The sequence below is a fragment of the Caenorhabditis elegans genome, chromosome IV (assembly GCF_000002985.6).
Source record: "Caenorhabditis elegans chromosome IV".
In the NCBI taxonomy this organism is placed as follows: Eukaryota; Metazoa; Nematoda; class Chromadorea; order Rhabditida; family Rhabditidae; genus Caenorhabditis; species Caenorhabditis elegans.
The window spans coordinates 16,376,925-16,403,932 of NC_003282.8; the positions used below are offsets into that span (position 1 = coordinate 16,376,925).

The window sequence follows — 27,008 nt, forward strand, 5'->3', positions numbered from 1 at the left end:
AGCTAAAAAAGAGGTCAGGAGTTGTGGGAAGAAATACTTGAAATTGGGAGTTTGTAAAAAAAAAGTTACTGTTTCACTTTACAGAGAAATTTTCTTGGTTTTGTATACTGCTGATGAACTGGACGTTTTTCGAATCTTAAAATTATTCTCTGCAATTTCACAGAATTCTACTGGGATTTATGGATAACTATATGAAGTTTTACTTTTTACAACTAAATATCCAAAACTACTACATTTTCAGGTACAGTTAAATACTACGCAGTCTCTGGTAACGTCTCTGGTAACGTTAAATACTACGCAGTCTCTGGTAACGTCTCTGGTAACGTTAAATACTACGCAGTCTCTGGTAACGCAGTCTCTGGTAAATCTTATAAATTTTATTCAATTTCTGTTATGTGTTTGAAACATTTTTTTTCAACAGGAAATTTGAAAATTTGTATACATTAATGCAAATTAGTTCCATAATCTTAGATTGCTCAGATTAGAATTCCCAATTACGATTATGTAAGTCGTTTTTGTATGTTTAAATTTTTTGTAATATTATTAGATCAACGAGCAATTAGCAATTTTTATAAGAGAAATTTGAAACACTATATTTTTTTCAAAAAAACATTTCATCAAAAACGTTGCATTTTTATTCCTGTTTCAACCTGTACATATACCAACTCATGCTATTTTTTAGGAATTATGCGACAGTACGTATGAAAATTGTATGATTTTTCTATTAATGGGAAACTCTGTTCAGCTCTACAAAACCATTGTAAGCATTTTTTTCCAGTTTTTAGCAAATTTTATCGGTTTTTGTTTATTAAACTTTTCAAAATTTTTTTAAACCTATTAAAAAACCTTGAAATGTACCAAAAAGTAGCTGTAAAACTGAAAAAGTTGTTAAAAAAATAGAAAAATAGAAAATATGGCTTGTAATCACTCAGATTCAAATCAGCGACTAATTTATTGAGTATACAAATTGATTCACTATCAGTAAAACAGTGAATATTTTATTTTTCCCACTATTTCATATTTTTCATTTAACAACCTTCAATATACTATCCGTAACTATAGTAATCACCAAGAAAAGAGCCCCGGAGCACTTGCTCCAGCCCCATCTGTATAGTGAAAGTGTTGTCCCAATTGGAATCTTCGGCATTTGTCAAAAGGGCGGCAACCAGCCGCCGCCTCAATTGCCACCTGCACCGGAAAAGAGAGAATGTGTTCATAAACCTCTAGAAATTGAATACTTATTCTCATTGTTCTAACTATCTCTGTACACCTGGATAGGCAGGCACCCAGGTGTGCATGGGAATGTTGGTTTAGTGACGGTTGCCGGTTTTTGGCCTTTAGACTAAAATTGCAGATTTTCAGATATGTTTTACTTGTTGCAGTGTACAAATCAATGAGGATGAGGTTAAACAATTTTCTGAAAATTTTGAAACAGTAACGTTTTTTTTTTTTTTTTTTCAATAATTTTGAATTATTCATTTTTTTGCTTTAAATAACAGGAAACAGGTCTTAATTACCAAATACAACTTTCTTTTTCAATTTTTAAAAAATTAAAAACGATATAATTATTTTTTGAATTCCCGCGGAAATGAGTGACGTCATTTTCAACTTTTTTAAAATTGTTTCTTTCACATTCTAACTTTCAAGACATTTTTCCGTGTAGAAAACATGATAACCAGACCAAAACTGGCCTAAAAATCGATAATGTAACTTAAATAAATTTTTTTCAGGAAATTGCCTGAAAAATTGAATAAGAAAACGCAAAAATGTCAAATTTACGGTTTTTTTTGCAAATTGAAATTAAAGCCGCTAAAAATTTGGAATTTTGAAAAACTTTTTAAACAATTACAATCGGTCATTAAATCCCATTTTCAGGAATTAGAAAATCTACTCCACTTTTACATTTGAAAAACTCGAAATTATTTTTTAAAAAATTTATTACTGTTTCACATTGTTTATTAACATTTTTCTTTTTTTTTCTCTCTAATGTTTTTCATATTGGTTAATTATTGCCAAAAAACGGTTTAAAATTGTCAAAATTAAAAATTTTGAAGGTTTTAGGTGCAGGCTGCCAAAAATTGTCGAAAAATCTATTTGATTTATTTTTCAAACAAATTCCAGTTTCAGCGGGCTGAAAAAAACATTTACCGATTTCCATGACTTGAAAATGCTTTTGTAAAATTTAAATGAAACTTTAAAAATTCAAATTTCCCTTCAAAATCTAAATCAATATATTTTCCAATTCCAGTTACCGCCGGAGAAGGGTAATATTCACCTAATCTTTCCCCGTTCTGTTCCATTTTGCCTGTGCAGCTGGCAAAGAGCACAATCTCTAAATCATGTAACTATTGGCAGCCGGCCGGCCGGGGGGATAACACAGGTGTTATGTGTCCGTTTAGGGGTCCAACAACAATCGTTGTGTGTTTATTTTTAGGCAAAACTGAGAATTAAGGGGCATCAGGTGCAAAAGTGGTGTCACTATAATCAGCACCGCCTACGCTTTTTTTTGGGAAAATTCAAATAATTTTAGAAAATTCTGGAGGAAGTTGGGAGAGCTGAGCAAGTTCCCGAAAAATATGAAAAATTGCTGAAAAGAGGCTTAAAAATTGTGAACCGGCAAAATATAATTTCCTGAAAAAAAATTTTCCGTTTCACAAATTTCTTATATTTTTGCAGATTTTTCTAAATTCAATCTCTTACCATTTCAAAAACTTCAAACAATTTGAGATAATTCTGGAAAGTTGCGGAAAAATTGCCGAAAAGTCTGGAAAATTGCTTTAAAAATTCGGAAAGTATTCAAAAACTCTGGAAACATGCAAAAAAAATGTTGAAAGTAGCTGAACATTTGAGACTTGATTAGCATGTAGCCAAACTGAGAGATATGGCTGATATATTGGGTTATTAGTTCTTATCTGGTTGGTGGAAAAAATTGAAAAAATTGAAAAAAAAACTAAATTCGTTCTTCGCGGTTAATTTAACAAAGCTGAAGCAAAATTAAAGCAGCTGCCAAAAACTTTTTTTTGGAAGAAAAAAATTCCCGTTTCACAGTTTTCTTGTTTATTTTTGCAGATTGAATCTAAATTGAATCTGATCTTCTCACTCCAAAAAAGCTCTAGCTAGTGGCTTCCGAGTTAGTTGCTGAAAATATAGGTTTGATTTGCCAAAACTGCAAATTTTTCTGTTTTTTTTTTGGTAAGCATTAAGAGTTGAAAAATGCCCATTACGTGCAAGTTTGATTTTTTTCGATTGCTTAGTTGCCATTTAATTACCCGGCTCAAAATTGATGCAACCACAAAAAATAGATTTTTGAAAAAAATTCCCGTTTCACAAATTTCTTGTATGTTTGCTAATTTATCTATATCCAATTCTCCCATTACATTGTACTAAAAATTTTTGGAATCTCCAATCTCCTTCTCAAAGTCCCAAATTTTCCGTAAATTTAAAATAAAGTAAACTTCACATCCGTTTGCTTCATCATCACCAGCCGTCTGTTCAGAATTTCTGGATAAAAGTGCTTGACGTGGCGGCTCCAAAGAGCCCGTCTGGCCATATGTGGCAGCTGTGAAACAGGAGGCCAGAATCTAATTGCAATGAGGAACGCCAGAAGGAGGTTCTGGAGAAATGAAGCTCTGATGTGAAAAATTGTTTAGGGGAATTTTTTGTTACAGTTTCAAAGTTGTTATGAATCTTTTTGAAAAGGTTGCAGTTTTCATTTAACTCGTATTGGTTTTTGGAAAAAATAATTGTAAAAAAATACAGTGCCATTCTAGTTTTGGCGTTTTTCCCCAGTATTATACTTTTTAACTCACTGTTTCAGGAAATTTATTTGAAAACAGTGAGTTTTTCCAGTTAATATACTGTTTTTAGTTAGTTGATATAACTTCCCTTGCCACCGAATTTTTTATGAAATTAATTCAACTTTACCCATTTCAATGAAAAAGTTCAAAACAGCGGTTTTCAGAAACTCCGTCTTATTGGAATAAATGTTCTTCTGGTGATTCCCTACAAATTGCAAGTTTAATTTTAAAATTCAATTTAAAACAATTACTGTTTCAAAAAAATATTTTCAATATAGAATTTTTTGAACTGACTAGTATGCGGTTTTTTTTGGGAGCAAGTAACTATTTTTTGTTGCCCATATTTTTTTCGGCAGATTTTTCTCAAATTCGCTTCAGTTTCCAAAAAATGTCAAATTTTGATAATTTAAAAATTTTACTGTTTCAATGAAATTTCATAGTTTTGAATATTTTTTCAAAAGGTTTCACAATTTTCCTAACGTTTTGTCAGTTATTTCTAAACTCAATTGTCTGCTTAATGCAAATCCTAACAAGCTAGACACTAAAAAATTTTTTTGCAACTATTGGAAAAAAAAAGTTTCACTTTCTCAATGTCCATTAATTATCACACTTTTCATTTCTTCACTCATCGTTTTTTTTCACAGAAATAAATGATTCAAGGTCTTTTTTAAGATTTATTATATAGTTTTTTAGTGTTTTTTTCAAAGAATTATGTACAGAATGAATAAATATAAGTACCCGACATGAAAATTGACAAAAAAAAGTTCACAAAAAATGTAAATTTTTGTGAAAAATTACAAAATAACAACTAAAACACTAATGTCTAAACATTTCTATGCAGTTGACCTCGGCGATGATGATTCCACAGAAGATTCCGGTGATTCGGGTCTCGACGAGAGTGGGCTCACTGAGGCGGAGGAGGTGAAGAATTGTTCAAAGCCACGTGGCAGCGAGTTTTCTTTCCCGTTGAGCTGAGCCTGGAGCTCTCGGATGTGGGCGATGGTGGCCATGACGAGCTCGTATTGGTCAGTGTCTTCCTCGGCGGCAACCAATTGTCGGAGTCGGTTTGTTACCTGGAAATTTGAAAAATTAGAAAAAAAGTGGAATTTTTATATTTTGAAAAAAAATTTCTGTTTCAGAAAAAAAATGTAACATTTCAAATGTTGTATTTTTAATAATTCGTCGTAAAACCAAAAAAAAATATTTAGACACCAGACTACAAACTACAAAGGAGACGGACGTACGATATTTTTTTATATATAACTAATGATGATGATATTTGGATTTTTCAGTTTCAAATACAGATTTTTTTTTAAATTTTTATTCAAACTTATAAAAAATCACCAACTTTTTCCTTTTCTCTTCTCTCTGCTGACGTGGATTTTCGAATTTTCCTTGATTTTGGTGAAACGTGGGAGATGGTGTCACGTTGTGGACGAGCAGAAATATTCTTCATTTTTAGGAAAAGGAGACGAGTAGTTGAATAGCGGTCTGTGAAGAGTCAGAATGAGAATGGAGGTCCAGTTGGAGGGAGGAGGCGGGGTGTATCTGTGTACACCCAGCTGCTGTCCAGGCCACGCCTACCACAGGTGCGCGCGAGTACGGGTGGGGGGAAGAAGATAAAAGGGTGGAGAGAGGGAAAATGCCGATAGATAGACTGGGAGACATTTTACAACGGTATAACACAACAACAACGAAAAAAAGAAGACTGATCTCGGGCGGGCTCGAACCACCGACCTTCTGTGTGTTAGACAGATGTGATAACCACTACACCACGAGACCGCTGAGAAATGTGGGTTGGCGGGGTCTAGAGGAGCGGGAGGTAAACGGGGGAATTGTTTGGAATTTTTTGAGTACCCTTTTCAATACTCCAAGATGAAACATTACTTTTTACGTTTTTTTTTTAAATTATTTTGAGAAAAAGAAATGTTTAACTTTGTTTTCAAAACTCCGGTAGATCTACTATCATCCAAAATAGAACACATTTCTTAACAATATTCTGAAACAATATTTTTTTTTCAAAAGTTCACGAAAAATGTCAAATACTTCCAGTTTTGTTTTCAATTATTAAAGTTTCAAAACTGTATTTAAAGTTATAATAGTTTGAAAAAATTGAAAAAGCCTATCGACATAACATCGTTCAAAATGGAATAGTTTTTTTTTAAAGATAATATGAAACAGCAAAAATGTTTTGTTTGAAATTTAATTTTACGAAAACTAAATAATTCATTAAAACTGCGTCATTTTCATATGAAAATGTGTTAAAACAGCTTATAATTTTTTTCAAACAATTAAATTTTAAAAAAATCATTCCACTATTTCAAAATGTTCATTAAATTTTTGAAAAAAGTTGTTTCCAGTACTTATTGTTCTTGTAAGTGTAAAGTATTAATTTGAAGAGAAAGAACATCATCACCCGGTACTCATTATTTTACTATACAGATTCGTTGAAACAGTATATTTTCTTTGGATTAAATGGTTTTCTCTGATTCATCAAGATCTGAAATGTGCATTAAAAGTGCTTTCAAAAAGTTTCAAAACATAAGGATTTTGAAACAGTAATTTTTTTTCTTCAAATTTTCTCACAGATTCCACCTGTACTCTTACAAAACCCAATTACTGCCCATACCCGCCCGGAGCAGCTGTATCAATTTTTGCCCCCGAGGGGGCGAGCAGCAGTTGATGAGCCCCTAAGAAGTTGAGCTTTTCCTGCATCGAACAGCTGCGCGCATTTTCACTTTTGCACCCTTCTAGGGGGTCCACAAAAGCAGAAACGACTAGTACGAATTTTGGGCAAAATTGAAGATAGGGGGTCCCCTGAAATGGAAATGTGTGGGAGGGAAAAGAGGCTCTTTGAAATAAAATATTGGGCGAATGGGAGAACACAGAGGGACCGGGAATAAAAATAAAATTTAGTGGAAAATGTTTTCACTGTTTCAATAAACTATTTTCTAAGATTGAGTACTTAATGAAACAATATTCCTCTTTTTCTTATACAAGTGTAATATAAATTTGGTATAGTATAGTTCGTAATAGTCAAACTTTTCTGCAACCAAACTCGGAACGATTATTTTTTTTTAAATTGATAGATTTCTAAAAATTGAATTTGAAATTTTTACTGTTGCAGAAATATAGAAAAAAAACGTATTAACTCTAAAAAAAATAATGGATCTAAAGATTTTTCCTTAAAGTTTTGCATACAAAAATTCAAAAAAAAACCAAACTATTTTCAAATTCCTACTGGATTAACGGGTTTTTTTCAATAATTTTGCAGTCAACATTTTTTGTAAAATGTTGTTAATTTTAAACCACAGTTGCGCGGGAATTGAAAAATATTTTATTTACTTTTTGAATTTTTTTTTACATTTCTTACAGTTATACTTAGCCATTACGATCTATTTTATTAAGACTGTTACGAAATAATTTAAAAAAACAGACTCGGATTTCTATAGGAACGTTAACATTAGGAATTTCCTTTATTTCTAAACTACCTAAAACAGTAGAACAATTTTTTCTCAATTTTTTAAAAACTAATTCGCATGAGCTAACGGCAGCTGCTGAAACCAAATAAAAAATGGACTTTTTTAAAAAATTTTCTCTTGGACCTGTGTACTGTGATCGCAAAAAACCAAAAATATTGGAACACTCCATTATTTCACACCAACCTGAAACAGTAAAAAAAAATTAATTTTTTTTCCAAACAAATCATTTTCCAAACAAATCAAAATAATATGGATACAAAAACCCCTCTAGCGCGGCTGAAATTCAATTTCTAGGTCCGAAAATGTACCCCTAATATTAAAAAAATTTCCTATCGAATGCAAAAGAAATTCTGCCGAAAAGACAATTTTTTTTTCTTGGAATTTTCAGAATGAATTCCATGTGGACCCTCATAATACAAATAACACAAAAAATAAAAATTTGGCATAGCATGTTTCAACTAGGCTTGGTATATGTGCTATGTTAATTGCGTCGCTCTGTATTTCGCTGCCAATAATTTGAAAGAAACTGAAATTTTCCACTGAACAGTACACTCAAAATAATAAAACTGCGTGGCGTGTACTGCAGAAAGCCTAATGTTTAGGCTCCGCCTTTTACTCACGGAGAAAAGGCCTCAAGCCGCCGACATCTCACGGGTTCCGCGCGCCGCTGCGTTTAACTCGCTGTGGGCGTGACGAGCGTCTCCGCCCGTTGCGAGTTGAACATAGCGGCGCGCGGAACCCGTGAGATGTCGGCGGCCTGAGGCCTTTTCTCCGTGGGTGGACGAGAAAAAGGCGTGGCCTAAATATTAGGTTTTCTGTTTTTTTTTTTTGAGTGTACCCCTGGCGTGAACACAAATCTTTTCCAACCGTCGCTATGAAAATTACGCCAAAATCGGGGCTCCAATATTTCCCACCACCCTGAAACAGTAAAACAAATTTCTAATTTTTTTTTCAAAAAAAAAAACCATCCCGCATGTGTTAACGGCAGCTGCCACCATCACCACCACCTACCGTACATATGACCCCCTGTTCGATCCCTAAAAACACATGGTATTCACAATCACGTATGTTGACCATATGACATCTGAATGAAGTGAACGAAAACTAGTTGCAGCTTTTTCGAAACAACATGTGCACTCAACATGTTCGTGGTGAATAAAGTGAGAATATTTGAAATGGGTACGGTTTTGGCGTGGGAGGGGGCAGAGGCTGGTGATGATGAATGCACAGCGATTGAGTTTAGAAATTTATGCAAAAATATACGAATTTCGTGAAACGGGATTTTTTTTTGTCAGAAATTTATTTTTTTGTGGTTGCATTAATTTTTGCAACTCGGAAACCATGAGCTGGAGCTTTTTTGGGAACTCCTCTGCAACTGAAAGTTCAATTTTCAGGTTTTCAGCGGTCGACAGTACAGCGGCAACTAGTACGGTTATCAGAAATTTTTTTGATGCTTCAATAAGATACAGATTGAATTTTAAATAATTTAATAATCTGCGAAAATATAAGAAAATTGTGAAACAGGATTTTTTTTTCCAAAAAAAAAAAAGTTTTTGCTTTAATTTTGCCGAAGGTTCGTTAAATGAACCGCGTAGAACAATTTCTGAATTTTTTCTCCAATTTTTTTTTGTCTTTTTCAAATGCCAACCAGATAAGCTCTCAGTTTGGCTACTTGCTAATCAGGTCTTAAATTTTCAGTAATTTTCAACATTTTTTTTTTGAATTTTTCAAGATTTTTTGAGTACTTTCCAGATTGTTAAAGCAACTTTCCAGACTTCTCTCAAATTGTTCAAATTTTCCAGAAAATGTAATTGAATTAAGAAAAATCTGCCAAAATATAAGAAAATTGTGAAACGGAAAATTTTTTTCAGGAAATTATATTTTGCCGGTTCACACAATTTTTTAAGCCACTTTTCAGCAATTTTTCAGATTTTTTCGGGAACTTACTCAGCTCTCCCAACTTCATTCAGAACTTTCTCAAATTATTTGAATTTTCCCAAAAAAAAGCGTAGGCGGTGCTGATTATAGTGACACCACTTTTGCACCTGATGCCCCTTAATTCTCAATTTTGCCTAAAAATAAACACACACCTGGATTGTTGTTGGACCCCTAAACAGACACATAACACCTGTGTTATCCCCCCGGCCGGCCGGCTGCCAATAGTTACATGATTTAGAGATTGTGCTCTTTGCCAGGTGCACAGGCAAAATGGAACAGAACGGGGAAAGATTAGGTGAATATTACCCTTCTCCGGCGGTAACTGGAATTGGAAAATATATTGATTTAGATTTTGAAGGGAAAGTTAAAATTAGTCTAACTGAAACTGGAATTTTTTTAAATAGGTCAAATTGATTTTCCAACAATTTTCGGCAACCTGCCCCTATTACCTTCAAATTTTTGATGGTTTTTAATTTTGGCAATTTTCAAATGTTTTCGAGAACTTGCAACTACTAAGTATAGAAAAAAGTGACAATTTTTCTGTCCAATCTGAAACGGTAACTTTTTTATTTTTTTTTCAATAATTTTTAGTTGTTTGGAACTTAAAAGTGTAGTAGCTTCCAGACATGGGATTTAATAATTTTAACGACCTAAATGGGGGCAGATAGCTCAGTCGGTAGTGGTGGCCGCTAGCAGTCTGGAGGTCACGAGTTCAAGTCCGGCCTCACCCCCTAGGTTCACCCAGCCTCTATTGGGAAGTGGAGCAATCCACGACTGGATTATCGGCCACAGTCCCCGGCTAGGACGTGGCTTAAATTACAGCCCAGAGGGATCACCACCAGGCAGTGTACCTGAATCCCAGATCCGCAGTGCATTAGCACTTGAAGAACGGATCGTCCTTTAATCCTTTAATCCTTTAAAAATTTTTAAAGTTATATGAAACCCTGTTTCACTACCTTTACTTATTTTGGAGTTACTGATACTCAAAGATGGTTCATTTGTAGTCTACCATTTTTTTTAAATATTAGCGCTATACTGTGGACTTGTTTAAATATCAGATTTGCAAATTTTTAGACTTTTTAACTGGAAAATTTTCAATTTTTCAACTCCTAGATTTTCAGACAGTTACACTTCAAGCTGTAATGTCCAGTTTGAGCGGAAATTGTTAATTGGGCTTAAAGGTATGTTAATATATAGCTATTTAACGATTTTGAACTGGATTAACAGATTTTGGCAACTGTTTAAAAAATGTTGGAATACCCTTTCTGCTTTGAAACTGACATAACATTCTTAGCATAGGAGTTAGACAAAAATTGTCAACTGGCAAAATATTCAGCTTGAGTTTTGCTATATTTTGTCAGTTAACAACTTTTTGATACCTAACCTAACAGTTGAGTTACACAACTTTGACCCACACTCTAGACATAATGCAAATATGACCATATATTTTCAAATTGTTGTATCTACAAAACTATTAGAGCTAGCCAAAAATTGTCAACTAACAAAATATTCAGCTTGAAATTCTCTATAATTTATCAGTTGTAAAATTTTAAATACCTTTAAAATTCGCTGAGTTGAACAGCTTCAAACTATTGCCGACCCGCCCATTCGTTCTCCAAATTGAAAACTGGTATGTAATAATACAATTTCAGCTTTATCTAACAATTTGTATTTTTTTAATGTATTGTATAATCTGATAAGTATGTTCATCAGCTGATCTGTAATAAATAAACACAATTTAAATTTTTTAAATAATTGTGTCGAAACAGTAAATTTTTCAATTTTTTATATTTTTTTTCAAATTTAAGACTTTTCCAAAGCCATATTTATATTTTTCAATAGATCAAAATTTTTATAATTTTTTCTCAATTTTATTCATCCAAAAACAAAAACCAAGACCCGCCCCTCACCACATTTTCCCATTTCGATAATCGTTCCAGATGGTGACACGTGAGCGGGCCTTGTCTTTCGGATCTCCGCCAAAAGTCGCGTTTCAAGATGGCAAAAATGTGCTGCAGGCGTATGAATCGAAATATAAATTGGTTCAAGCTGCCCCGGCGCACACACCTGTGTGAAGAAATACAGAATTTCTTATGTGCCAGCAGCAGCAGCAGCAGCTGAGCATCTGGCCGCCAGAAGGAGGTGCCAGATTGTCCATATGTGTGTTCGGGTTCGAACTCGAACCATTGGCCCTCTGGGTATATGTTGGGGAAATTTTATAAGCCACGGGATAGGCCTAGACAGGAATGAAAGGTATGAGTACAGGAGTGGGCGCCCCAGCATTCATAAACTCCTCCTGGCACCAGCACTTTCGGCCTGCGTAGTATAGTGGTTAGTACTCCACGTTGTGGCCGTGGCGACGCTGGTTCGATTCCAGCCGCAGGCAACTCTTTTTTGTGGCAGCTGGCTTGCGATTTTGAGTTAACATATGGTAGGATTCATGCATTTTCTCACACCTGTTTTGTGGAATTAACATTGTGACGCAAGTCTTCATCACAAATTGTCCCCCCGTTTTCTTGTTTTTGGAGCATTTCATAAAATTGAGAGAACAGGTGGCACAGGTGTCGTCGTCGCCCCTTCACTTTTTGACACATTTATTGTGTTTGCCCTTTTTATTAAGGCAGGCAACCAACAAAACGCTGAATCTCTAATATTTACGACTAGGGAGATACTGAGAGTATCTTTTGAAACAATACAATTATGGATTTATGGCCTGGTTGTTCAAATCTTGATAAAAAGAAAAATGTCTTTAAAAACTAAATTTGAACAATTTTCCTTTTTCCAAAGATATTATACGACCCCTTGCAAAATTTTTTCTGCTAAAAACCTATCTAGGTCGACGAGTCATCCAAGTTGCATAACAAACACCACTGTGACGTCACACTTGTCCAAATAATCCTATGATGATTGCACGTGCAGCAAGCAGCACACAACTCGAATTTCAATACCTCAATAACACACCTAAGCCCTAATTGTGTGTCCAGATAATTGTGGCTTATGGACTTGGACAACGTTTTATTGCGCAATTACACTCAAAGTTGCGAAGAAAAGAACTTGCAAAAAGATTTCTGGAGGTATGGGGAATTGAACCCCAGCCCTCTCCCATGCTAAGGGAGCGCTCTACCACTGAGCTATACCCCCGCATGGTGGGACGGGTTCTAGAGGCTGTCTTGAATCGAGTGGAGACTTTCAAGTTGCAAGTGCGCTCTAATGATAATTTACGAGAAATTATCATTTTTTGTGTTCAAGTTCCCTTATAAATTGCCTCAATCAGATTTCTGTCAAAATCCGTCACAGGATGACCCAAATTTTCGCATCGGCGCCATCAATCGAAAAATGTGAACGCGAAAACCTTGAAAACGATCAAATTTTGATTGGATTAGGGCTGAACACCATTGTCGGCGGCGGCGGGCACCGACCCCGTTTGTCGGCTCTCATATTTTCCCATGCCTTTCGGCGCCATACCATATACCGGTTCAAGGCCTATTTTGCCTAACGGGTAGTGACAGATGGCTGTACTGTATTAGGGTGTGTTTGGTTTTGTTAGGTTAATTGGTTTTTTTTTCTTGAAAAAAAGGGTTATTTATCGGATTTTAGTTACAAAAATTGGGAACAAATAATGGGAAAAAGTGAAAAAGAAAATTTTTTTGAAGAAATGATTTTTCGAAAATTACTGTTTCAGAAAACCAATTAAACAATATACTCTTATTGTTTTTATTACTGCGATGGATTTACAGAAACTAATTCCTGATCAACTGGTCTTGGCACGATCAAATTTGATTTTATTAAAAAGTGCCCCATGAGAGTGGCGGCCTAGTTTTGGTTTTTCTAGGCCATGGAGCAAACTATTTTTTCAAAAAAAAAAAAAAAAACTGTTTCACCAAAATTGTTTAAAAATCTGAGTTCTCTTTGGAAATTCCTGGGATTTCAATTTCAAATTCTATAAAATACTGAACTCCTTGGTGGCAAAGCACAAAATCGGTGGCCGAGTTTTCCTAACCGTCAATTTTCGAAAAAAAAATTCTGAAAATGTATACATTAATGTACCATAAAAGATGTGGCCTAGTTAATTTTTGCATTTCTAAGGCAGGTAGTAAAGATATTTGTATTTTTTGTTCAAAGAAAGAATCCACTTTTTCACCAAATTTGTTTAAAAATTCAGAATTTTCGTTAGCAATGATTGAGGGACTCTCGAAAAATTTTAAAAATTCATGCAGTGTACTGTAAAAGTTGTGGCCTAGTTTTTTCATTTTATAGGCCATGTAGAAAAATTAAATTTGTTTACCAAAAAAAATCCACTGTTTCACCAAAGTTGTTTAAAAATTCAGAATTTTCAATAGCAATTCGGTTTCTCCATACAAATTTTTCTAAATTACTTAACTATTCGGTGGCCACGCTCAAAATCGGTGGCCGAGTTTTCCTAACCGTCAATTTTCGAAAAAAAAAATTCTGAAAATGTATACATTAATGTACCATAAAAGATGTGGCCTAGTTAATTTTTGCATTTCTAAGGCAGGTAGTAAAGATATTTGTATTTTTTGTTCAAAGAAAGAATCCACTTTTTCACCAAATTTGTTTAAAAATTCAGAATTTTCGTTAGCAATGATTGAGGGACTCTCGAAAAATTTTAAAAATTCATGCAGTGTACTGTAAAAGTTGTGGCCTAGTTTTTTCATTTTATAGGCCATGTAGAAAAATTAAATTTGTTTACAAAAAAAATCCACTGTTTCACCAAAGTTGTTTAAAAATTCAGAATTTTCAATAGCAATTCGGTTTCTCCATACAAATTTTTCTAAATTACTTAACTATTCGGTGGCCACGCTCAAAATCGGTGGCCGAGTTTTCCTAACCGTCAATTTTCGAAAAAAAAAATTCTGAAAATGTACCAAAAAAGTTGTGTCCTAGTTTTCTTTTTTTCTAGGCCGTAGTAAAAATGTTTGCAATTTTTTGCTCAAAGAAAAAATCCACTTTTTCACCAGATTTGTTTAAAAATTCAGAATTTTCGTTAGCAATGATTGAAGGACTCCTAGATTTCAAAGCTCCAAAAATAAACGTTGTGGCCTAGTTTTTTATCTTATTTTCTAGGCCATGAAGAAAATCGTTTTTTTTCTGCAAAAAACTCTATTTCCCCTATTATTATTTTATAAACTCTGGGTTTTTTAATCTTATCTAAAAATTTCTACTGTTTCGTCGTAAGAAACTAGAAAATTCTTGAATGGAGAATTTTTAATTACTCTCTGAAACAGTAATTTTTAAAATTATTTATTTTTTCAAAAAAAATTATTCGCTAATTTTTCTCAATTTTCTCGGAAATTTCCAAATTTACTATAACTACAGTACCCCTCTTAAAGGTACATGCCATCTATATAGTTTTGTTGTTAACCTCCCCTTTCTCAATATCCCTGTTTCCCATAGACCTCTTTTCAAGTAGTGCCGACATCTGTGACCGTTTATGGTAGCACTACGCAAAAAAAAAGACGAGAGAGAAAAGAAAACATTACGCAACTTTGTGGAAATCTACCGAAAATATTTATGTATCTTTGGACGGTTGGTTGCGCCATGTCTTCTCATCTTTACCTCCGTTTACAACCATTAACGACTTGCGTCATATTGGTGAGCCGTCTTGGGGGGGGGGGGGGGTGTTACTAATCTGTGGGACAGCTGAAGAGATTTTTTGAAGTAAAAAAAGTACAAAAGCCAAATCGTTTACTGGAAACTTTTTTGAATGAAAAATTATTAATGACTTTCTGAAACAGTAATTTTTTTTCCAAAAAAAAAGAAATATTTTTAAAAACTTCCCCATTTATATAGAATTTTTCTGATAAATTCACCAATTTTCTGAACAACTTACAGTACCCCTGTTAAAGGCATATGCCATCAATTTAAAATATTTCCTACTGCTTCGAGAAGTTGAGATATTAGTGGAAAATTATAGGACTGCAGTAGTGGAAAATTTATAGAATTTTAGAAATTCCGAAGAATGAAGATTTTTAAAAACTGCTTATTCCCATTTTTGAATTTTAAAAATTTTCTGAATATGCCAACAAAAAATTCGAAACTAGAAGATTTCCAAAAACAACATAAAACCCAAAATTATCAATTTTTCTTAAATTTTGATTATTTAAAAAAACTGGAAAAAAAATTTGACAAATGTTTTTACAGTTTCAGAAAATTTTCAAATTTCAAAAAAAAACTTCAAAAACCAAAATAATTGAAAATATAATTTCTAATTAACATTTATCTCAACAAAAAATCCGAAATTCTCGAACATTTTAAAGAAGATTTTTGATCATTCACAAAATCTCAACAATTTCTGAAAATTGAAAAATCAAAAATTTTCGAAAATTCCCAAGTTTCCAAAAAATTGTAATTTTGCATAACTAATCGACAGCTTTTGAAATTCCAAAAATCCCAATTATTGAAGAAATTACTAAGAACCGCAAATTCTAGAGTTTCCCAGAATTCAAAAATTCTAACACTTCCGAAACAGCAAAAAATGAAATTCTAAATTTTTCTGAAAAGTTCTAAAAATTTGCAAAAAATTTTTTTTTCTGTTTCGGAAGTTTTATAATTTTTTAGTTCTTGGAAAGTCTAGAATTTGCGGTTCTTTGGAATTTTTTCAATAACTGGGATTTTTGGAAGTTCAAAAGCTGTGAATTAGTTATGCAAAATTGGAATTTTTTCAAGTTCAGAAAATTTTAAAAATTTAAAAATATTATTGACAAATTCCCGCAATCGAATAACAAATTCCCGCAATCGAATATCAACTCAATTGTGTTTATGAAAACTTCTTATTATTATGAGAACCTCGAAACAATAAAATTTTGTTTTTTGAAAAATATGAAAAATAGAAAAAATTCCACAGTTTTTCAGGTAATTTCTGAAAATTTAACAAAAAAAAACAAGTTCGGAAACTCTGAAAATTCCTAAAATTATATATTTTGGCTAATTTTTAAAATGTTTCAAAATACAAATACAGTTGACAATATTTCAATGGAGTGATATCGAAATTCCTTGATTCAATGCTACATTTAGCAAAAACTCGAAACAGTCAAAAAAAAATTTTTTTTTCGAAAAATTCGGTACATGAATTAATGATCTTACAATTAATATGGGGTACTTTACTTAACATCACCCAAAATTTTCAATTTCCTAGTGTACAATTCAGATCACCAAATTTCAAAACTGAAAATTTAGAAATCTCCGAACAGCAATTTTTGAAAATTAAAAAATCAAAAATTTTCGATAATTCCCAAGTTTTCAAAAAATTCAAAATTTCTGAAAACTATAGACATTTCGAAATTTTCACAAATTCCGTAAAATCCACAGTTGTTGAAATTCAAAAAAAAATCCCAATTTTTGAAGTCTGAAAATTCCAGAGTTTCCGAGAATTCAAAAATTCTAGCACTTCCGAAACAGGAAAAGAAAACAAAAATCCAAATTTTTCTGAAAAGTACCGGAAATTTGCAAACATGAAAGGTTTTATAATGTCAGAGAATTTTAAAATCTTAAAAAGAAAATTGTTAAAACAGAAATAATTAACTAATTCTAACATTTTTAAAAAATTCTAACCAATTGTGTTTATGAAAGCCTTTTTTATTATAAAATCCTAGAAACAGTGAAAAAATTTTTAAAAAGTACGAAAAGTTTTAACAACTCTGGGCACTCTAAGCTTTCTGAAATTTGAAATAAAATCTGTTTCAGGTAATTTCTGAAAACTCCAAAAATTTCATTGGCTAATTTGAAAATTTTTAAAAATTGTCGAATACCAAATCAATAAAAAATCGATAAACAGTTGATAATTTTTTAATAAAAATTCCTCCACAGATCAATGCCGGAATGCTTTGATTCAGTCCTGAGGACATTTATCAAGAACTCAAAACAGTCAGAAATTTTTTTTTGTTTGAAATTTTTGGTAAGTGAATTAGATCTTATAATTAATATGTGGTACTTTACTTAACATCACCCAAAATTTTCAGAATGCAAGTATACCATTCAGCCCCCCCCCCCCCCCCTCATTTTCAATTTTTCTTAAATTCCGAATTAGGTATTAAGAAAAACTGAAAAAAAATTCGGCGAAATATTTTACAGTTTCAGAAAATTTTCAAATTTCCAAAAAAAAAATTTCAAGACCAATGCAATTGATCCCACAATTGATTTACATTAATCTCAACAAAAATTCCGAAATTCTCGAACATTTTAAAGAAGAATTTTGATAATTCACAAAATCTCAACAATTTCTGAAAATAAATTAAAAATTCAAAAACTTTCGAAAATTCCCAAGTTTTCAAAAAACATAACTAAAATCCACAGGTTTTAAAATTACAAAAAATCCCAATTATTGAAGAAATTCCAAATATCTGAAAATTCTACAGCCCAGAACTTTCAATTTCCAGACCCCCCCCCCCCCCCCCCCCCCTGTTTCATGCACCCTTCTAATTATTCAGCCAAACTGCCTGTGACAAATTCACCGCCAACAAAGCAAATGTTGCATGGGAGGACCATTTCCGAATGATATGGGCGGTCATAAACAATGAAAATGCGGTAATCGAGCCCCTCTTTCTTCACAGTCGGCTTGTGTTTAGATAACTGGCCACCTGGAGCGCTTCGCTTCGTTTTTGGAAGGCAGGCGGCAAAAGATGTGTGTATGTCTGTGTTACAAATCGTTTATTCACACCTGCGAGGGGTGCTTTGCGACGAGAAAACCGTTTAATGGAATAAAACATCGGGATTTGTTTAGGAGGGGCTAGAAACAAAATGAGATTTTAAAATTTTGGAAAAAAAATTTTTTCACTGTTTCAAGATTTTTATAAATATTTCTTCAAAATCGAGATGAATGATGAATCAGAGTTTGAGTTTGTTTCATTTTTTGGAACGACTTGGTTTTTTTTTTGCTGGAATTTTCAGAAAATGTTGGAGTTTTAGGAATTTTTTGGAAATTTTGGAGCTTTCCAAAGTTGTTTTTTTTTCTCCGAAACTTAAAAATGTTCAGAATTTGTTGCATTTTTCAAATTTCTGGATTTTATTGAGCACTTTCAGAATTTTTAGAAATTTTTGAAATGCATTTTGAGTTTTTTGAAGGATTTTTTAAAAGATTTTTTTTGTTTAATTTTACGATTTATCAGAAAATTGATTATAATTTTTGCAATTTTTTCCCATTTTTAGAGCTATCCGTATTGTTTTTTTTGTAATGTTCTGAGATTTAAAGTTTTTTTTGAATTTCATAATTTTTGAATTAAATTTTTTTGGAAAATTTTAAATTTCTGTTATTTTCAATTACTTATAATTTTTTAGAATGAAAAACAAATTTTTTTGGACGTCTGGATTTTTTTTCGAAAATTCATTGAGTATTGATTTTTAATGGAACTTTAAATTTGAAAATTTCGAAAAAACTGAATTTCTAGATTTTGAAATATTTTCAAAAAATGCTAAATATGTGAGTCTTTCCTTCCTATTGATCAATTTCAGGTATACAAATACAACTGAAAATATCATAAAATTGCACTAAATCTGGATTCTGAATTTTGAAAAAAAAATTGTTTCACTGTTTCTATATTTTCATAAATATTTCTTCAAAATCAATATGAAGATGATGAGCAATCTATTTATGCAGAAATTTTTGAAATTATGAAAGTTTTAGAGTTTGTTGCATTTTTCGGAACGTCTTGGTTTTTTGCTGGAATTTTCAGAAAATTTTGGAGCTTTCCAAAGTTGTTTTTTTTTCTCCGGAACTTAAAAATGTTCAGAATTTGTTGCATTTTTTAAATTTCTGGAATTTATTGAGCACTTTCAGAATTTTTAGAAATGTTTGAAATGCATTTTGAGTTTTTTGAAGGATTTTTAAAAAAGATTTTTTTTTGTTTAATTTTACGATTTATCAGAAAATTTATTATAATTTTTGCAATTTTTTTCCCATTTTTAGAGCTATCCGTATTGTTTTTTTTTTGTAATGTTCTGAGATTTAGGAATTGTTTGAATTTCATAATTTTAATTTAAAAATTGTTTCGAACTTTTGAAATTTCTATAATTTTTTTTTTTCAGTTTTTTGTAATTTTTTTAGAATGAAAAAACAATTTTTTTGGACTTCTGGATTTTTTTTTTCGAAAATTCAGTGAATACTAATTTTTCAGATTGAACTTTTTATTTTGGAATTTTCTAAAAATGCTTAATTTTCAATCACAACTAAAACTACCGAAAATTGAAGTAAATCTGGATTTTTTCATTAAAAACTGTAATTTTTCAACGACAAAAAAAAACAGCGGAGCAAACATATTTTGAGATTAAAAAAAAGGCAAATTGAAAAAAAATTTCTGTTTCAGATAGTTGATTTAGCAAGTTGTGTGTTCATTTCGTTAATTATAGTATGTTGATAAAATCAAACTTAAAAAAAAAAACAAAACTGTTTCTACTCTGAAATAAATAGTTGCCATTTTTCAAAGTTTTCAATGCCAAAACACCACTGAATCCGAAACAGTTGTAGCAAGAGAACAAGTTGGTTTTTTTTTCTTACTTTTTCGGTGTTTTCAAGAAAAAAAACCAGAAATTATTATAAAATTGCTATTCAGCTCGAAATTATTAGTTGAACAATTTTTGCAATTTTCTCAATTAAAAAGCACCTAAAAAGCCAATCTCCTTTGATGTCTGTCTCACCTTTTTCGCTTTACTCATCTACTTTCAGTGATTGATGAGTTGATTGACAATTCAAAAGGGTTACCGCATCGCATCTTCTTGATAATTATCTTTACCTTTTTGCCCAACACACGCCTTTCTCACAACAGATGGGGAGTGGGAGGGGGGCAATAATTACCGTAACATCTTTTTAATGATGCAAGTTGGACGCTAACAACTTTTTAACAGAACGTGATACCAAAATGTTGTCAATTGACAAAATGTGTAAAAATATGTGGTGAACATTTTAATAGTTAACAATTCTTTCGTATCTTACTTCGTTTTTGGGATACAAGGCGAAACAAGGCGAAACAAGATGAACGCATAGAACTGTATATGTACTAAAACGTCCATAGATTGTTAACTGAGAGTTCTATAAAAAGTTGTCAATTAACAAACTATGCAAAAATATCTGCTGAACATTTTGTTAGTTGACAATTTTCATGTAACTTGCTTCGTTTTTGAGATACAAGCGTTTCAAGGCAGGTCGTGATTAGCGCAGCGACAACGCGCATAACTTGTTAACTAGAAATTTATCAAAAAGTTGATAACTAACAAATTATGTAAAAAGATGTGGTGAACATTTGTTTAGTTAACAGTTTTTTATTATCTTGCTGCGTTTTTGAGATACACGCGTTTCAAGACAAGTAGCGATTAGCGCAGCGACAAGCCACATTTAGCACACGTGTACTAAAACGTGGCATAGCTTGATGAGTAGCAGTTTTATTGGAAAATTGCTAACTAATAAATTGTGTAAAAACATTTTTTGAATAATTTTTTAGTTAACAACTTTTTCGAATTTCTCTTCCTTTTTTAGATACAGGACTTCAAAGGGCCCTGGAGGCAAGCGGCCGCTCCCATGCATTTTGTTCAAACACGCATAACTTATTCGATATAAGAGGTATCACAAAAGTTTAAAATAACAAAATATGCAAAAATATCTGCTGAACATTTTATTAGTTGACAACTTTTTTGTATCTCTCTTCCTTTTTTAGATACAAGACTTCAAAGGGAGTTATAAAAACTTAAAAAATGTCTTTCTTAAAACCGAGACCTCTACCGGCTCCAAGTAACCCAAATATTTTTTTTCCAGATACACATTACGCAATGACCTATATAAATATAAACTGTCATCGAAAGAGAATGAAGATAAGATAAACATTGTAAGCGATATGCTCTCTTGTCACCTGATCCATTCACAGTCCACCCATCCACCCTAACTTCCTTTGTCTCACTCATAGAAAACAGTGGTAATTAGAGATAAAATCAAGTTAGTCAATAAATTAGAGGGGTCCCCATTGTGCTTATTTTGCAACTGCCTTCGTTTATCTCAAGTGCAAATCGGAGTTGGCCTTGAGAGGGGGATTTTAAACAGGTGGTGGTGTGGGGTACTCGTAAAAGTTTTAGAGTTTCAGGGGAAAGTTTTTGTCGGGGGAGATTTGAATTTTATCGCAACAAATTGAGGGATAGCGCTAAAACAGAAATTTATCATTAGAGCGCACATGCAACAGTGGACTAATTAACAACGTAACCCACTAGATTCAAAACGGCACCCACAACCCATCACGTCATGCGGGGGTATAGCTCAGTGGTAGAGCGCTCCCTTAGCATGGGAGAGGGCTGGGGTTCAATTCCCCATACCTCCAGAATATTTTTACATAGTTCAAATTTCAAACTATTTTGCTTTATGTTATGGGGAGATTGACAAGTTGCGTTCTGGGGAAACCTGTTCCAATAATTGTGGTCGTCTCTAGGAAAGAAAGGACGACGAAGATTAATGCCACTACTGGAGGGAAGAAGAATACGAAAAAAAAAAGTTGCGCGGACCATTAGTTTGGCGCCCGAACACTTGTTCTTTCTATAGCCAACTGTCTTGTATATTTCCAAACACAGAGACACCTGACACATATATTGCACTTTTTGTGTGCAAATAGTATGGTGGGGCTCCTTGGTGACAGTAGAACACTGCGGGAGATTGTGCATACATATACACAAACACTCTTCTCACACTCTTACTAACAAGTTGGGCAAATATGATCTACAGACATTTATTATACAGTATACCCGTATTTTTTTTAACACATTATAATTAAAGAATTGAAGGATCACAGTGATTTTTGAAAAGTTGGAAATAAATTCAAAGAAAAAAAATTTTCATCGCTTCTTTTCCATGGATCTGCGGGATTTTTTGCTGGAGACCGTCCGCCGGGAAGACTTTATTGGTTTGGAGTATTGTGGTGGAAGGGAGGAGAGAGCACCTGGAAAGAAAATGTATATTAATTTCAAAAATTCCAAATTTTAGCACTAAAGCGCGTTTGCAAAATTTAAAGAGACACAACGCTTGTATCAGCCCTCAGAACTAGCTGCCTCATGCGGGGGTATAGCTCAGTGGTAGAGCGCTCCCTTAGCATGGGAGAGGGCTGGGGTTCAATTCCCCATACCTCCAAGATGTTTTTTATATAGTGGTGGAGTTAGGATTCAATATTGAATATTGAATATTTTAAATTTTGATTTCGAAATAACAATATTAAGAGAAAAAATGCTTACCCATTGGAAGTGTTCCATTTTTCACGCGAGCTTGAACCGTCGCCACGAGTTGATCGATATAAGAAGCCGCACGGAGCACAACATCTGCTGGATCACAATTCTTCGGGCTCACTGGCAGCATTTGCTCGAGCTTGCGGAGCTCAACTCGCTCCTGGACGTTTAAAATTGGTACGGGGGATGAGGTGGAAGCTGAAAATTTATACTTTAACTTAATAGGAATTATAAGAAAAAACTTTTTCAAAAAATAATTTGAACTTAAAAATTTTATAAAAATTATTAGAATAAGCTGTTTCAAATTAAACTTAAATGATGGATAGAGCTAAAAAAATTTAGAAAAAAAAGTTAAACTACAAGCTACAAACCTTGATATTTCTTAACAGAGCATGAAACCGCCGAGACGTTTTGAATCTTTTTTGGGCCGAATTTTGGTGTTGGAGCCATTATAGTAACTAGAAATGAAGAATACTAGTGATACGAGAACGTGTTATGGAATGGGGGTAACAGGGAGACACGGGCGGGGCAGGGGTGTGGCTGGAGACCAGCCGGCAAATTGGGGGTGGAGCTTAAGAAGGAGGATGGTCAACTGGTCGTGGATAGGTTACCTTTCCTTATAGGCGATTTTTGGGGGAAAATATTAGAAACTAATCTTAAATTATAGACTAAAGGGAATGGCGGAAAAAATTCAATTTTTAGATTGGTGGCAAATAATTTCTCACTACACGACGCTAAAAAACTTAATTTCATTTTCACCTCACCGAGGTGACACTTTCAGCGGTCTCGTGGTGTAGTGGTTATCACATCTGTCTAACACACAGAAGGTCGGTGGTTCGAGCCCGCCCGAGATCAGTCTTCTTTTTTATACTTTTTTAAAGGTTTTAAAGGTGGTTTCAAAGATGCTAATATCTCCATTTTAAAATTTTTTTTTGTAGATTCACATAAAATGGATGTAGCCTCTTCAGTCTTGAGTACTTAACTACCTTGAAATGGGAATTAGGGGGGGGGGGGGGTTTAAATAGTACAAATTAACATATTCTTCGCAACAATTCCATTCAATCAAGGTTGTTCTTCACCAGTCATTAGACCTTCCCAAGATCCACCTGTGGGGGGGGGGGGGGATACTGTAGATCATCTTGAGTAACTAAATGGCCCCCCTACCTAGTAGTGGTAAACTTGAGAAAGCAATGATTTATACAGGGGTGGCTTGTGATGATGACACCTAGTAATTAGGGAATCAGTGGAGAGTACTGGACAGCAAAAGGGAATACGGAGATTGAGATAAGAGCCAATAAAGATAATCTCTCGACGGCTTTGGGGTTTGGCAGTTAAGAGAAAAGGTCAAATATTGGGAGAGAAGGGAATGGTGGAGAAAGGTGGAAGGGTGGGATTAATAAAACTTGATTGAAGCTCAATCAGAGGTGGCCGAGTTTTCCACGGCCACGAAGGAAAAGCTTTGAAAGGGTCACATGTTCCTCTTATCTCGTTTCCTACGCTTCTTACAATCAGCACCTTCATAAAGACATTCTGAGTTACTGTCTCTCGGCCTGCGTAGTATAGTGGTTAGTACTCCACGTTGTGGCCGTGGCGACGCTGGTTCGATTCCAGCCGCAGGCAACTCCTTTTTGTGAAATTTGAAATTAAGTACTTGGAACTTCTGGCCCCGTTCTGGGCCAAACACATGTCAGAGGCTGTTGCTGACAACTGTTCGTAGATGACATGTGGTGGGAAGGGCTCTTCAACACTCTTTTTTGACGGCAGATCACTTACACGGGAGGAAGTATTTGTATAATGGTATAATAGGCGGTGACTCCTTTTATATAGACATGTTTGCCAGTTCACACCTCATTTTTAGTGATCTACAGGTATTCGAATACCGTACACGCCTGGTGACATACGGAACGAATTGAAGACGACACACTGATGACATTTGTTCGGTGTTAATGGAGCATGTCTTCCGGTTGCGTAAGAAACACTCACTACTTCTGGTTGAATGCGTTTGAACACGTGTTTTATTCAGACACAATACTAATTGCGAGCCATTCTTCTTCTTCTACTCGCCTAATTAGGAAAAGTCAGGGACGCAAAGACAAAGCAGCAAAAAGTTTGATGGATTGGGAGAGAAGGTCACTTTTTGCAAGATGAATGGGGTATCAATAGATTGGAAATTGTTCGGGGAACACGAAAAAGTTGATAGTTTTCAGGGAAAATTGAGAAAAAACGATGAAAATCGGGGAAAACCTAATTTCAGACAAATTTTCTGACTACGGTATGCAGCGGCGGTGTTTGCAGACCGCCGCGCGGGAAAGTTGAATTTTGAAATTTTTCGTACATTTTTTTCCGATTTTTCCAGTTTTCCGCGCGTTTCCTTTGATTTTCAGTGTTTTTTCGTTGTTTTAATGTGAATTTTCGTGTTTAACAAGCTAAATTTACCCATTTTGTCATGATTCCCATCTAAAATCCATAGAAATCGGCCAAAAATCCACTGAAATTGAATTTTTCTCATTTTTGACAGTTTTTCGAGTGCAATTCGCTTTTAAACGGGGTTTCCGAGCTTCAGAGTATATGAACTCTAGCGTTTTCCAACAATTTTCGTCGAAAAAGTATGAAAAATCATGGAAAACTCGAATTTCGGCAGATTTTTTTCGAAAAATAGTATTTTTCTGTCGTTTTGTAGCTTTTTTCGCTCAAAAATCGGAGCAAAAAAATGGTATTTTCCCGGTTTTTTGCAAAAAAATCGAAATTTTGGTCAGTTTTATGGAATTCTTGCAGTTTTCATCGAAAAAATCCGTAATTTCTCAATTTTTCGCGTTTTTTCCAGATTTTAGGTGTAGAAATTGACATTTTCAGCTGGAAAATGATGGAAATTTTAAGATTTTTCAATATTTTCGCCGAAAATCGTTCTTTTAAGGATTCCGACGGAAAAATCGATGGTTTTTAGGCTCAATTGTTGATTTTCGTCAGATTTTCGCCGCAAAAACGAATTTTTGCGACGAAAAATGCGGAAAATACGAATAAATTCGCTAAGAACGCTCTTAAAAAATGCTAAAAATCCGCAATTTTTCCCGATTTTCGTTGGAATCGGCAAATTTTCAGCTTTTCTACGGATTTCTGCGGCTGAATCGTATTTTTCCGTGATTTTCTCCGTTTTTCCTGTTTTCTTCAAGAATTTCCGTGAAAAACGAATTTGAATGATGTAAAATTCGGGCAATAAGCTGAAAAATCGCTCTAAATCCAGATTTTTTCACGGAAAATTGGCCAAATTCGAGACTTTTCCATCTATTTTCTCAGAAATTCACTGAAAAATGAGAGAAACCGTGCAGTTTTCCACAAATTAAAAAAAATGGACAAATTTCCAGGAATTCTCAGATGTTTTCCAGAAAATTGCGTAAAAATACGCAATTTTCCTGATTTTTTCCTGGGAAAACGATTTTACGCGTAAAAACGCTGTAAAAATGCTAAAATCCGCAAATTTTCAGCTTTTCTACGGATTTCTGCGGCTGAATCGTATTTTTTCCGTGATTTTCTCCGTTTTTCCTGTTTTCTTCGAGGATTTCCGTGAAAAATGGATTTGAATGCTGTAAAATGGCGTAAAACCCAGATTTTTTGTCGAAAAATCCTCCAAATCGGCCAAATTCGAGACTTTCCCCTCCGTTTTCTCAGAAATTCATTGAAAAAAGAGAGAATCCGTGCAGTTTTCCACAAATCAAGTCGAAATAAATCGCGAAAAAAGGAATCCCGTGTTTCTTCAGTTTTCCACGAGATTTTCCCGGAAAAACGACAAAAATGGACGAATTTCCAGGAATTTGCAGATTTTTTCTCGAAAATTGCGTTAAAATTCGCATTTTTCCTGATTTTTTGTCGAAAAATCGATAAAAAACAGCACAATTTTGAAGAAATTGCTCAGAAATGCAGAGCTGCTCCTCATTAATCAAGTCGAAGAGCACGCGTGCTCACAGCTCTTCTCAGCTCTTCACAGCACGGCTCCGCTGGAGTAGCTGTCAAATCGAATAATATGTCATCCATATCCATATCCTGCTGGGAGTGTGGTGGTGATCTACATTATTACGTGATTGAAATGATTTGCATAGTAATAATATGCAAATCACTACTACTACTGGAGGTGAATTGCCTGTGCGCAGAAATACATTATGTTACGCAATATGGATTTGAGGGGGAGGATGGATGGAAGTTGAAGAGATTGTTGGCACAATAAGTATTAGGTACTGTGACGAGAGAATGCAAATAGGTTTGGGTTTAATAATGGTGACCTTCTTCTCTACAGTACTTCCGGTATGTATCTGTTGGTTGGGAGGGGTTTTTTTGAGCGATTTTTTATTTGAAAAAAAAAGCTCCAAAAACCCCCGATTTTTTTCTACGGAATTCCCGGCAAATCGGCAAATTGCCGAAATTGTAAAGTTCCGGCAAATCGGCAATATGCCAAAATTGAAAATTTCCGGCAAATCGGCAATATGCCAAAACTGAAAATATCTGGCAAATCGGCAATATGTCAAAATTGAAAATTTCTGGCAAATCGGCAATATGCCAAAATTGAAAATTTTCGGCCAATCGGCAAATTGCA

At 33.8% G+C, this 27,008-nt stretch overlaps 3 protein-coding genes and 87 non-coding genes across 91 annotated transcripts; 50 read left to right on the forward strand and 40 right to left on the reverse strand.

Annotated features, from left to right (window-relative positions):
- The first annotated feature begins 114 nt into the window (after nt 1-114).
- Nucleotides 115-135, forward strand: 21ur-5034. Its single transcript, NR_066340.1, has one exon.
- A 387-nt stretch (nt 136-522) lies between these two features.
- 21ur-15449 lies at nt 523-543 on the reverse strand. The gene has a single exon (NR_066341.1).
- Nucleotides 544-685: 142 nt separating this feature from the next.
- 21ur-3434 lies at nt 686-706 on the forward strand. The gene has a single exon (NR_066342.1).
- On the forward strand, nt 687-707 carry 21ur-9501. The gene has a single exon (NR_066343.1).
- A 214-nt stretch (nt 708-921) lies between these two features.
- On the reverse strand, nt 922-942 carry 21ur-8374. Its single transcript, NR_066344.1, has one exon.
- Nucleotides 943-1,369: 427 nt separating this feature from the next.
- Nucleotides 1,370-1,390, reverse strand: 21ur-6665. The gene has a single exon (NR_066345.1).
- A 597-nt stretch (nt 1,391-1,987) lies between these two features.
- 21ur-8648 lies at nt 1,988-2,008 on the forward strand. Its single transcript, NR_066346.1, has one exon.
- Nucleotides 2,009-2,692: 684 nt separating this feature from the next.
- 21ur-6469 lies at nt 2,693-2,713 on the forward strand. The gene has a single exon (NR_066347.1).
- A 369-nt stretch (nt 2,714-3,082) lies between these two features.
- On the forward strand, nt 3,083-3,103 carry 21ur-8019. Its single transcript, NR_066348.1, has one exon.
- Nucleotides 3,104-3,365: 262 nt separating this feature from the next.
- 21ur-5908 lies at nt 3,366-3,386 on the forward strand. Its single transcript, NR_066349.1, has one exon.
- Nucleotides 3,387-3,712: 326 nt separating this feature from the next.
- On the forward strand, nt 3,713-3,733 carry 21ur-11959. Its single transcript, NR_066350.1, has one exon.
- On the forward strand, nt 3,714-3,734 carry 21ur-2410. Its single transcript, NR_066351.1, has one exon.
- Nucleotides 3,735-3,853: 119 nt separating this feature from the next.
- Nucleotides 3,854-3,874, forward strand: 21ur-10763. The gene has a single exon (NR_066352.1).
- A 220-nt stretch (nt 3,875-4,094) lies between these two features.
- 21ur-3706 lies at nt 4,095-4,115 on the forward strand. Its single transcript, NR_066353.1, has one exon.
- A 144-nt stretch (nt 4,116-4,259) lies between these two features.
- Nucleotides 4,260-4,280, forward strand: 21ur-14044. The gene has a single exon (NR_066354.1).
- 21ur-11461 lies at nt 4,261-4,281 on the forward strand. Its single transcript, NR_066355.1, has one exon.
- Nucleotides 4,282-4,422: 141 nt separating this feature from the next.
- 21ur-3425 lies at nt 4,423-4,443 on the forward strand. Its single transcript, NR_066356.1, has one exon.
- A 10-nt stretch (nt 4,444-4,453) lies between these two features.
- Nucleotides 4,454-5,291, reverse strand: spig-12 (BHLH domain-containing protein). The gene is made up of 2 exons (NM_070550.6): nt 5,146-5,291; nt 4,454-4,870 (listed from the first exon to the last, which is right to left on the reverse strand). Exons 1-2 carry the CDS (start codon nt 5,251-5,253, stop codon nt 4,631-4,633), a joined length of 348 nt encoding a protein of 115 aa, NP_502951.1. The 5' UTR covers nt 5,254-5,291; the 3' UTR covers nt 4,454-4,630.
- On the forward strand, nt 4,973-4,993 carry 21ur-3424. The gene has a single exon (NR_066357.1).
- On the forward strand, nt 4,976-4,996 carry 21ur-9798. Its single transcript, NR_066358.1, has one exon.
- A 186-nt stretch (nt 5,292-5,477) lies between the features above and the next one.
- Nucleotides 5,478-5,584, forward strand: Y7A9D.66. The gene has a single exon (NR_066359.1). It is a non-coding gene; the product is annotated as an Unclassified non-coding RNA Y7A9D.66 (non-coding RNA).
- On the reverse strand, nt 5,507-5,579 carry Y7A9D.t3. The gene has a single exon. It is a non-coding gene; the product is annotated as a tRNA-Val (tRNA).
- A 154-nt stretch (nt 5,585-5,738) lies between the features above and the next one.
- On the reverse strand, nt 5,739-5,759 carry 21ur-3939. The gene has a single exon (NR_066360.1).
- Nucleotides 5,760-5,909: 150 nt separating this feature from the next.
- Nucleotides 5,910-5,930, reverse strand: 21ur-9329. Its single transcript, NR_066361.1, has one exon.
- Nucleotides 5,913-5,933, reverse strand: 21ur-5331. The gene has a single exon (NR_066362.1).
- A 67-nt stretch (nt 5,934-6,000) lies between these two features.
- On the reverse strand, nt 6,001-6,021 carry 21ur-15176. The gene has a single exon (NR_066363.1).
- A 136-nt stretch (nt 6,022-6,157) lies between these two features.
- 21ur-1139 lies at nt 6,158-6,178 on the forward strand. Its single transcript, NR_066364.1, has one exon.
- Nucleotides 6,161-6,181, forward strand: 21ur-8844. The gene has a single exon (NR_066365.1).
- Nucleotides 6,182-6,185: 4 nt separating this feature from the next.
- Nucleotides 6,186-6,206, reverse strand: 21ur-11058. The gene has a single exon (NR_066366.1).
- 21ur-9299 lies at nt 6,189-6,209 on the reverse strand. Its single transcript, NR_066367.1, has one exon.
- A 79-nt stretch (nt 6,210-6,288) lies between these two features.
- On the reverse strand, nt 6,289-6,309 carry 21ur-3457. Its single transcript, NR_066368.1, has one exon.
- Nucleotides 6,310-6,707: 398 nt separating this feature from the next.
- 21ur-8558 lies at nt 6,708-6,728 on the reverse strand. The gene has a single exon (NR_066369.1).
- Nucleotides 6,729-6,774: 46 nt separating this feature from the next.
- Nucleotides 6,775-6,795, forward strand: 21ur-12405. Its single transcript, NR_066370.1, has one exon.
- Nucleotides 6,796-6,960: 165 nt separating this feature from the next.
- Nucleotides 6,961-6,981, forward strand: 21ur-10469. Its single transcript, NR_066371.1, has one exon.
- Nucleotides 6,964-6,984, forward strand: 21ur-13191. The gene has a single exon (NR_066372.1).
- Nucleotides 6,985-7,230: 246 nt separating this feature from the next.
- On the reverse strand, nt 7,231-7,251 carry 21ur-2903. The gene has a single exon (NR_066373.1).
- Nucleotides 7,252-7,403: 152 nt separating this feature from the next.
- On the reverse strand, nt 7,404-7,424 carry 21ur-9216. Its single transcript, NR_066374.1, has one exon.
- On the reverse strand, nt 7,405-7,425 carry 21ur-6227. Its single transcript, NR_066375.1, has one exon.
- Nucleotides 7,426-7,773: 348 nt separating this feature from the next.
- Nucleotides 7,774-7,794, forward strand: 21ur-3849. The gene has a single exon (NR_066376.1).
- Nucleotides 7,795-8,138: 344 nt separating this feature from the next.
- 21ur-12761 lies at nt 8,139-8,159 on the reverse strand. The gene has a single exon (NR_066377.1).
- 21ur-6212 lies at nt 8,140-8,160 on the reverse strand. Its single transcript, NR_066378.1, has one exon.
- Nucleotides 8,161-8,491: 331 nt separating this feature from the next.
- Nucleotides 8,492-8,512, reverse strand: 21ur-1530. The gene has a single exon (NR_066379.1).
- A 557-nt stretch (nt 8,513-9,069) lies between these two features.
- Nucleotides 9,070-9,090, reverse strand: 21ur-5439. Its single transcript, NR_066380.1, has one exon.
- Nucleotides 9,091-9,708: 618 nt separating this feature from the next.
- On the reverse strand, nt 9,709-9,729 carry 21ur-4035. The gene has a single exon (NR_066381.1).
- Nucleotides 9,730-10,207: 478 nt separating this feature from the next.
- 21ur-2142 lies at nt 10,208-10,228 on the forward strand. The gene has a single exon (NR_066382.1).
- A 691-nt stretch (nt 10,229-10,919) lies between these two features.
- 21ur-5640 lies at nt 10,920-10,940 on the reverse strand. Its single transcript, NR_066383.1, has one exon.
- Nucleotides 10,941-11,251: 311 nt separating this feature from the next.
- Y7A9D.65 lies at nt 11,252-11,372 on the reverse strand. Its single transcript, NR_066384.1, has one exon. It is a non-coding gene; the product is annotated as an Unclassified non-coding RNA Y7A9D.65 (non-coding RNA).
- Nucleotides 11,373-11,483: 111 nt separating this feature from the next.
- Y7A9D.63 lies at nt 11,484-11,641 on the reverse strand. Its single transcript, NR_066385.1, has one exon. It is a non-coding gene; the product is annotated as an Unclassified non-coding RNA Y7A9D.63 (non-coding RNA).
- Y7A9D.t1 lies at nt 11,532-11,603 on the forward strand. Its single transcript has one exon. It is a non-coding gene; the product is annotated as a tRNA-His (tRNA).
- On the forward strand, nt 11,625-11,716 carry Y7A9D.64. Its single transcript, NR_066386.1, has one exon. It is a non-coding gene; the product is annotated as an Unclassified non-coding RNA Y7A9D.64 (non-coding RNA).
- Nucleotides 11,717-12,274: 558 nt separating this feature from the next.
- Y7A9D.62 lies at nt 12,275-12,364 on the forward strand. Its single transcript, NR_066387.1, has one exon. It is a non-coding gene; the product is annotated as an Unclassified non-coding RNA Y7A9D.62 (non-coding RNA).
- Nucleotides 12,287-12,358, reverse strand: Y7A9D.t2. Its single transcript has one exon. It is a non-coding gene; the product is annotated as a tRNA-Ala (tRNA).
- Nucleotides 12,365-12,935: 571 nt separating the features above from the next.
- Nucleotides 12,936-12,956, forward strand: 21ur-3718. Its single transcript, NR_066388.1, has one exon.
- 21ur-6749 lies at nt 12,939-12,959 on the forward strand. Its single transcript, NR_066389.1, has one exon.
- A 175-nt stretch (nt 12,960-13,134) lies between these two features.
- 21ur-5867 lies at nt 13,135-13,155 on the forward strand. Its single transcript, NR_066390.1, has one exon.
- A 1,074-nt stretch (nt 13,156-14,229) lies between these two features.
- On the forward strand, nt 14,230-14,250 carry 21ur-5257. The gene has a single exon (NR_066391.1).
- Nucleotides 14,233-14,253, forward strand: 21ur-2978. Its single transcript, NR_066392.1, has one exon.
- 21ur-14904 lies at nt 14,234-14,254 on the forward strand. The gene has a single exon (NR_066393.1).
- A 142-nt stretch (nt 14,255-14,396) lies between these two features.
- On the reverse strand, nt 14,397-14,417 carry 21ur-7276. The gene has a single exon (NR_066394.1).
- Nucleotides 14,418-14,905: 488 nt separating this feature from the next.
- Nucleotides 14,906-14,926, reverse strand: 21ur-770. Its single transcript, NR_066395.1, has one exon.
- Nucleotides 14,927-15,160: 234 nt separating this feature from the next.
- 21ur-3117 lies at nt 15,161-15,181 on the forward strand. Its single transcript, NR_066396.1, has one exon.
- A 458-nt stretch (nt 15,182-15,639) lies between these two features.
- Nucleotides 15,640-15,660, reverse strand: 21ur-12867. Its single transcript, NR_066397.1, has one exon.
- On the reverse strand, nt 15,641-15,661 carry 21ur-9234. The gene has a single exon (NR_066398.1).
- Nucleotides 15,662-15,814: 153 nt separating this feature from the next.
- On the forward strand, nt 15,815-15,835 carry 21ur-8504. Its single transcript, NR_066399.1, has one exon.
- A 132-nt stretch (nt 15,836-15,967) lies between these two features.
- 21ur-1497 lies at nt 15,968-15,988 on the reverse strand. Its single transcript, NR_066400.1, has one exon.
- Nucleotides 15,969-15,989, reverse strand: 21ur-512. The gene has a single exon (NR_066401.1).
- Nucleotides 15,990-16,200: 211 nt separating this feature from the next.
- On the reverse strand, nt 16,201-16,221 carry 21ur-1995. The gene has a single exon (NR_066402.1).
- 21ur-15265 lies at nt 16,220-16,240 on the forward strand. The gene has a single exon (NR_066403.1).
- Nucleotides 16,241-16,569: 329 nt separating this feature from the next.
- 21ur-9989 lies at nt 16,570-16,590 on the reverse strand. The gene has a single exon (NR_066404.1).
- A 177-nt stretch (nt 16,591-16,767) lies between these two features.
- Nucleotides 16,768-16,788, reverse strand: 21ur-8012. The gene has a single exon (NR_066405.1).
- 21ur-11081 lies at nt 16,771-16,791 on the reverse strand. The gene has a single exon (NR_066406.1).
- A 240-nt stretch (nt 16,792-17,031) lies between these two features.
- 21ur-15581 lies at nt 17,032-17,052 on the reverse strand. Its single transcript, NR_066407.1, has one exon.
- Nucleotides 17,036-17,056, reverse strand: 21ur-2686. Its single transcript, NR_066408.1, has one exon.
- Nucleotides 17,037-17,057, reverse strand: 21ur-9424. Its single transcript, NR_066409.1, has one exon.
- Y65A5A.24 (uncharacterized protein) lies at nt 17,044-17,722 on the forward strand. The gene is made up of 2 exons (NM_001268959.2): nt 17,044-17,132; nt 17,665-17,722. Exons 1-2 carry the CDS (start codon nt 17,049-17,051, stop codon nt 17,677-17,679), a joined length of 99 nt encoding a protein of 32 aa, NP_001255888.1. The 5' UTR covers nt 17,044-17,048; the 3' UTR covers nt 17,680-17,722.
- On the forward strand, nt 17,354-17,374 carry 21ur-4316. The gene has a single exon (NR_066410.1).
- A 335-nt stretch (nt 17,723-18,057) lies between the features above and the next one.
- On the forward strand, nt 18,058-18,078 carry 21ur-4366. Its single transcript, NR_066411.1, has one exon.
- A 721-nt stretch (nt 18,079-18,799) lies between these two features.
- On the forward strand, nt 18,800-18,820 carry 21ur-970. Its single transcript, NR_066412.1, has one exon.
- On the forward strand, nt 18,808-18,828 carry 21ur-2527. Its single transcript, NR_066413.1, has one exon.
- Nucleotides 18,811-18,831, forward strand: 21ur-3392. Its single transcript, NR_066414.1, has one exon.
- A 742-nt stretch (nt 18,832-19,573) lies between these two features.
- 21ur-9615 lies at nt 19,574-19,594 on the forward strand. Its single transcript, NR_066415.1, has one exon.
- A 69-nt stretch (nt 19,595-19,663) lies between these two features.
- Nucleotides 19,664-19,684, forward strand: 21ur-983. The gene has a single exon (NR_066416.1).
- A 1,094-nt stretch (nt 19,685-20,778) lies between these two features.
- Y65A5A.27 lies at nt 20,779-20,865 on the forward strand. The gene has a single exon (NR_066417.1). It is a non-coding gene; the product is annotated as an Unclassified non-coding RNA Y65A5A.27 (non-coding RNA).
- A 594-nt stretch (nt 20,866-21,459) lies between these two features.
- Y65A5A.t1 lies at nt 21,460-21,531 on the forward strand. Its single transcript has one exon. It is a non-coding gene; the product is annotated as a tRNA-Ala (tRNA).
- Nucleotides 21,532-21,756: 225 nt separating this feature from the next.
- On the forward strand, nt 21,757-21,883 carry Y65A5A.25. Its single transcript, NR_066418.1, has one exon. It is a non-coding gene; the product is annotated as an Unclassified non-coding RNA Y65A5A.25 (non-coding RNA).
- Nucleotides 21,884-21,914: 31 nt separating this feature from the next.
- Y65A5A.1 (BHLH domain-containing protein) lies at nt 21,915-22,902 on the reverse strand (the record flags this gene model as incomplete). Of its 2 annotated transcripts, NM_070551.6 has the most annotated exons (3): nt 21,915-22,143; nt 22,433-22,621; nt 22,795-22,902. In NM_070551.6, the coding sequence occupies 3 exons, from the start codon at nt 22,871-22,873 to the stop codon at nt 22,040-22,042; spliced, it is 372 nt and encodes a 123-aa protein (NP_502952.1). The 2 variants fall into 2 exon arrangements, with proteins under 2 accessions (NP_502952.1, NP_001294110.1); NM_001307181.3 differs by lacking the exon at nt 22,795-22,902 and having other exon boundaries at nt 22,040-22,143; nt 22,433-22,553.
- Y65A5A.t2 lies at nt 22,260-22,331 on the forward strand. Its single transcript has one exon. It is a non-coding gene; the product is annotated as a tRNA-Ala (tRNA).
- A 298-nt stretch (nt 22,903-23,200) lies between the features above and the next one.
- Nucleotides 23,201-23,290, reverse strand: Y65A5A.26. The gene has a single exon (NR_066419.1). It is a non-coding gene; the product is annotated as an Unclassified non-coding RNA Y65A5A.26 (non-coding RNA).
- On the forward strand, nt 23,206-23,278 carry Y65A5A.t3. Its single transcript has one exon. It is a non-coding gene; the product is annotated as a tRNA-Val (tRNA).
- A 681-nt stretch (nt 23,291-23,971) lies between the features above and the next one.
- Nucleotides 23,972-24,043, forward strand: Y65A5A.t4. Its single transcript has one exon. It is a non-coding gene; the product is annotated as a tRNA-His (tRNA).
- The last annotated feature ends 2,965 nt before the right edge of the window (nt 24,044-27,008 follow it).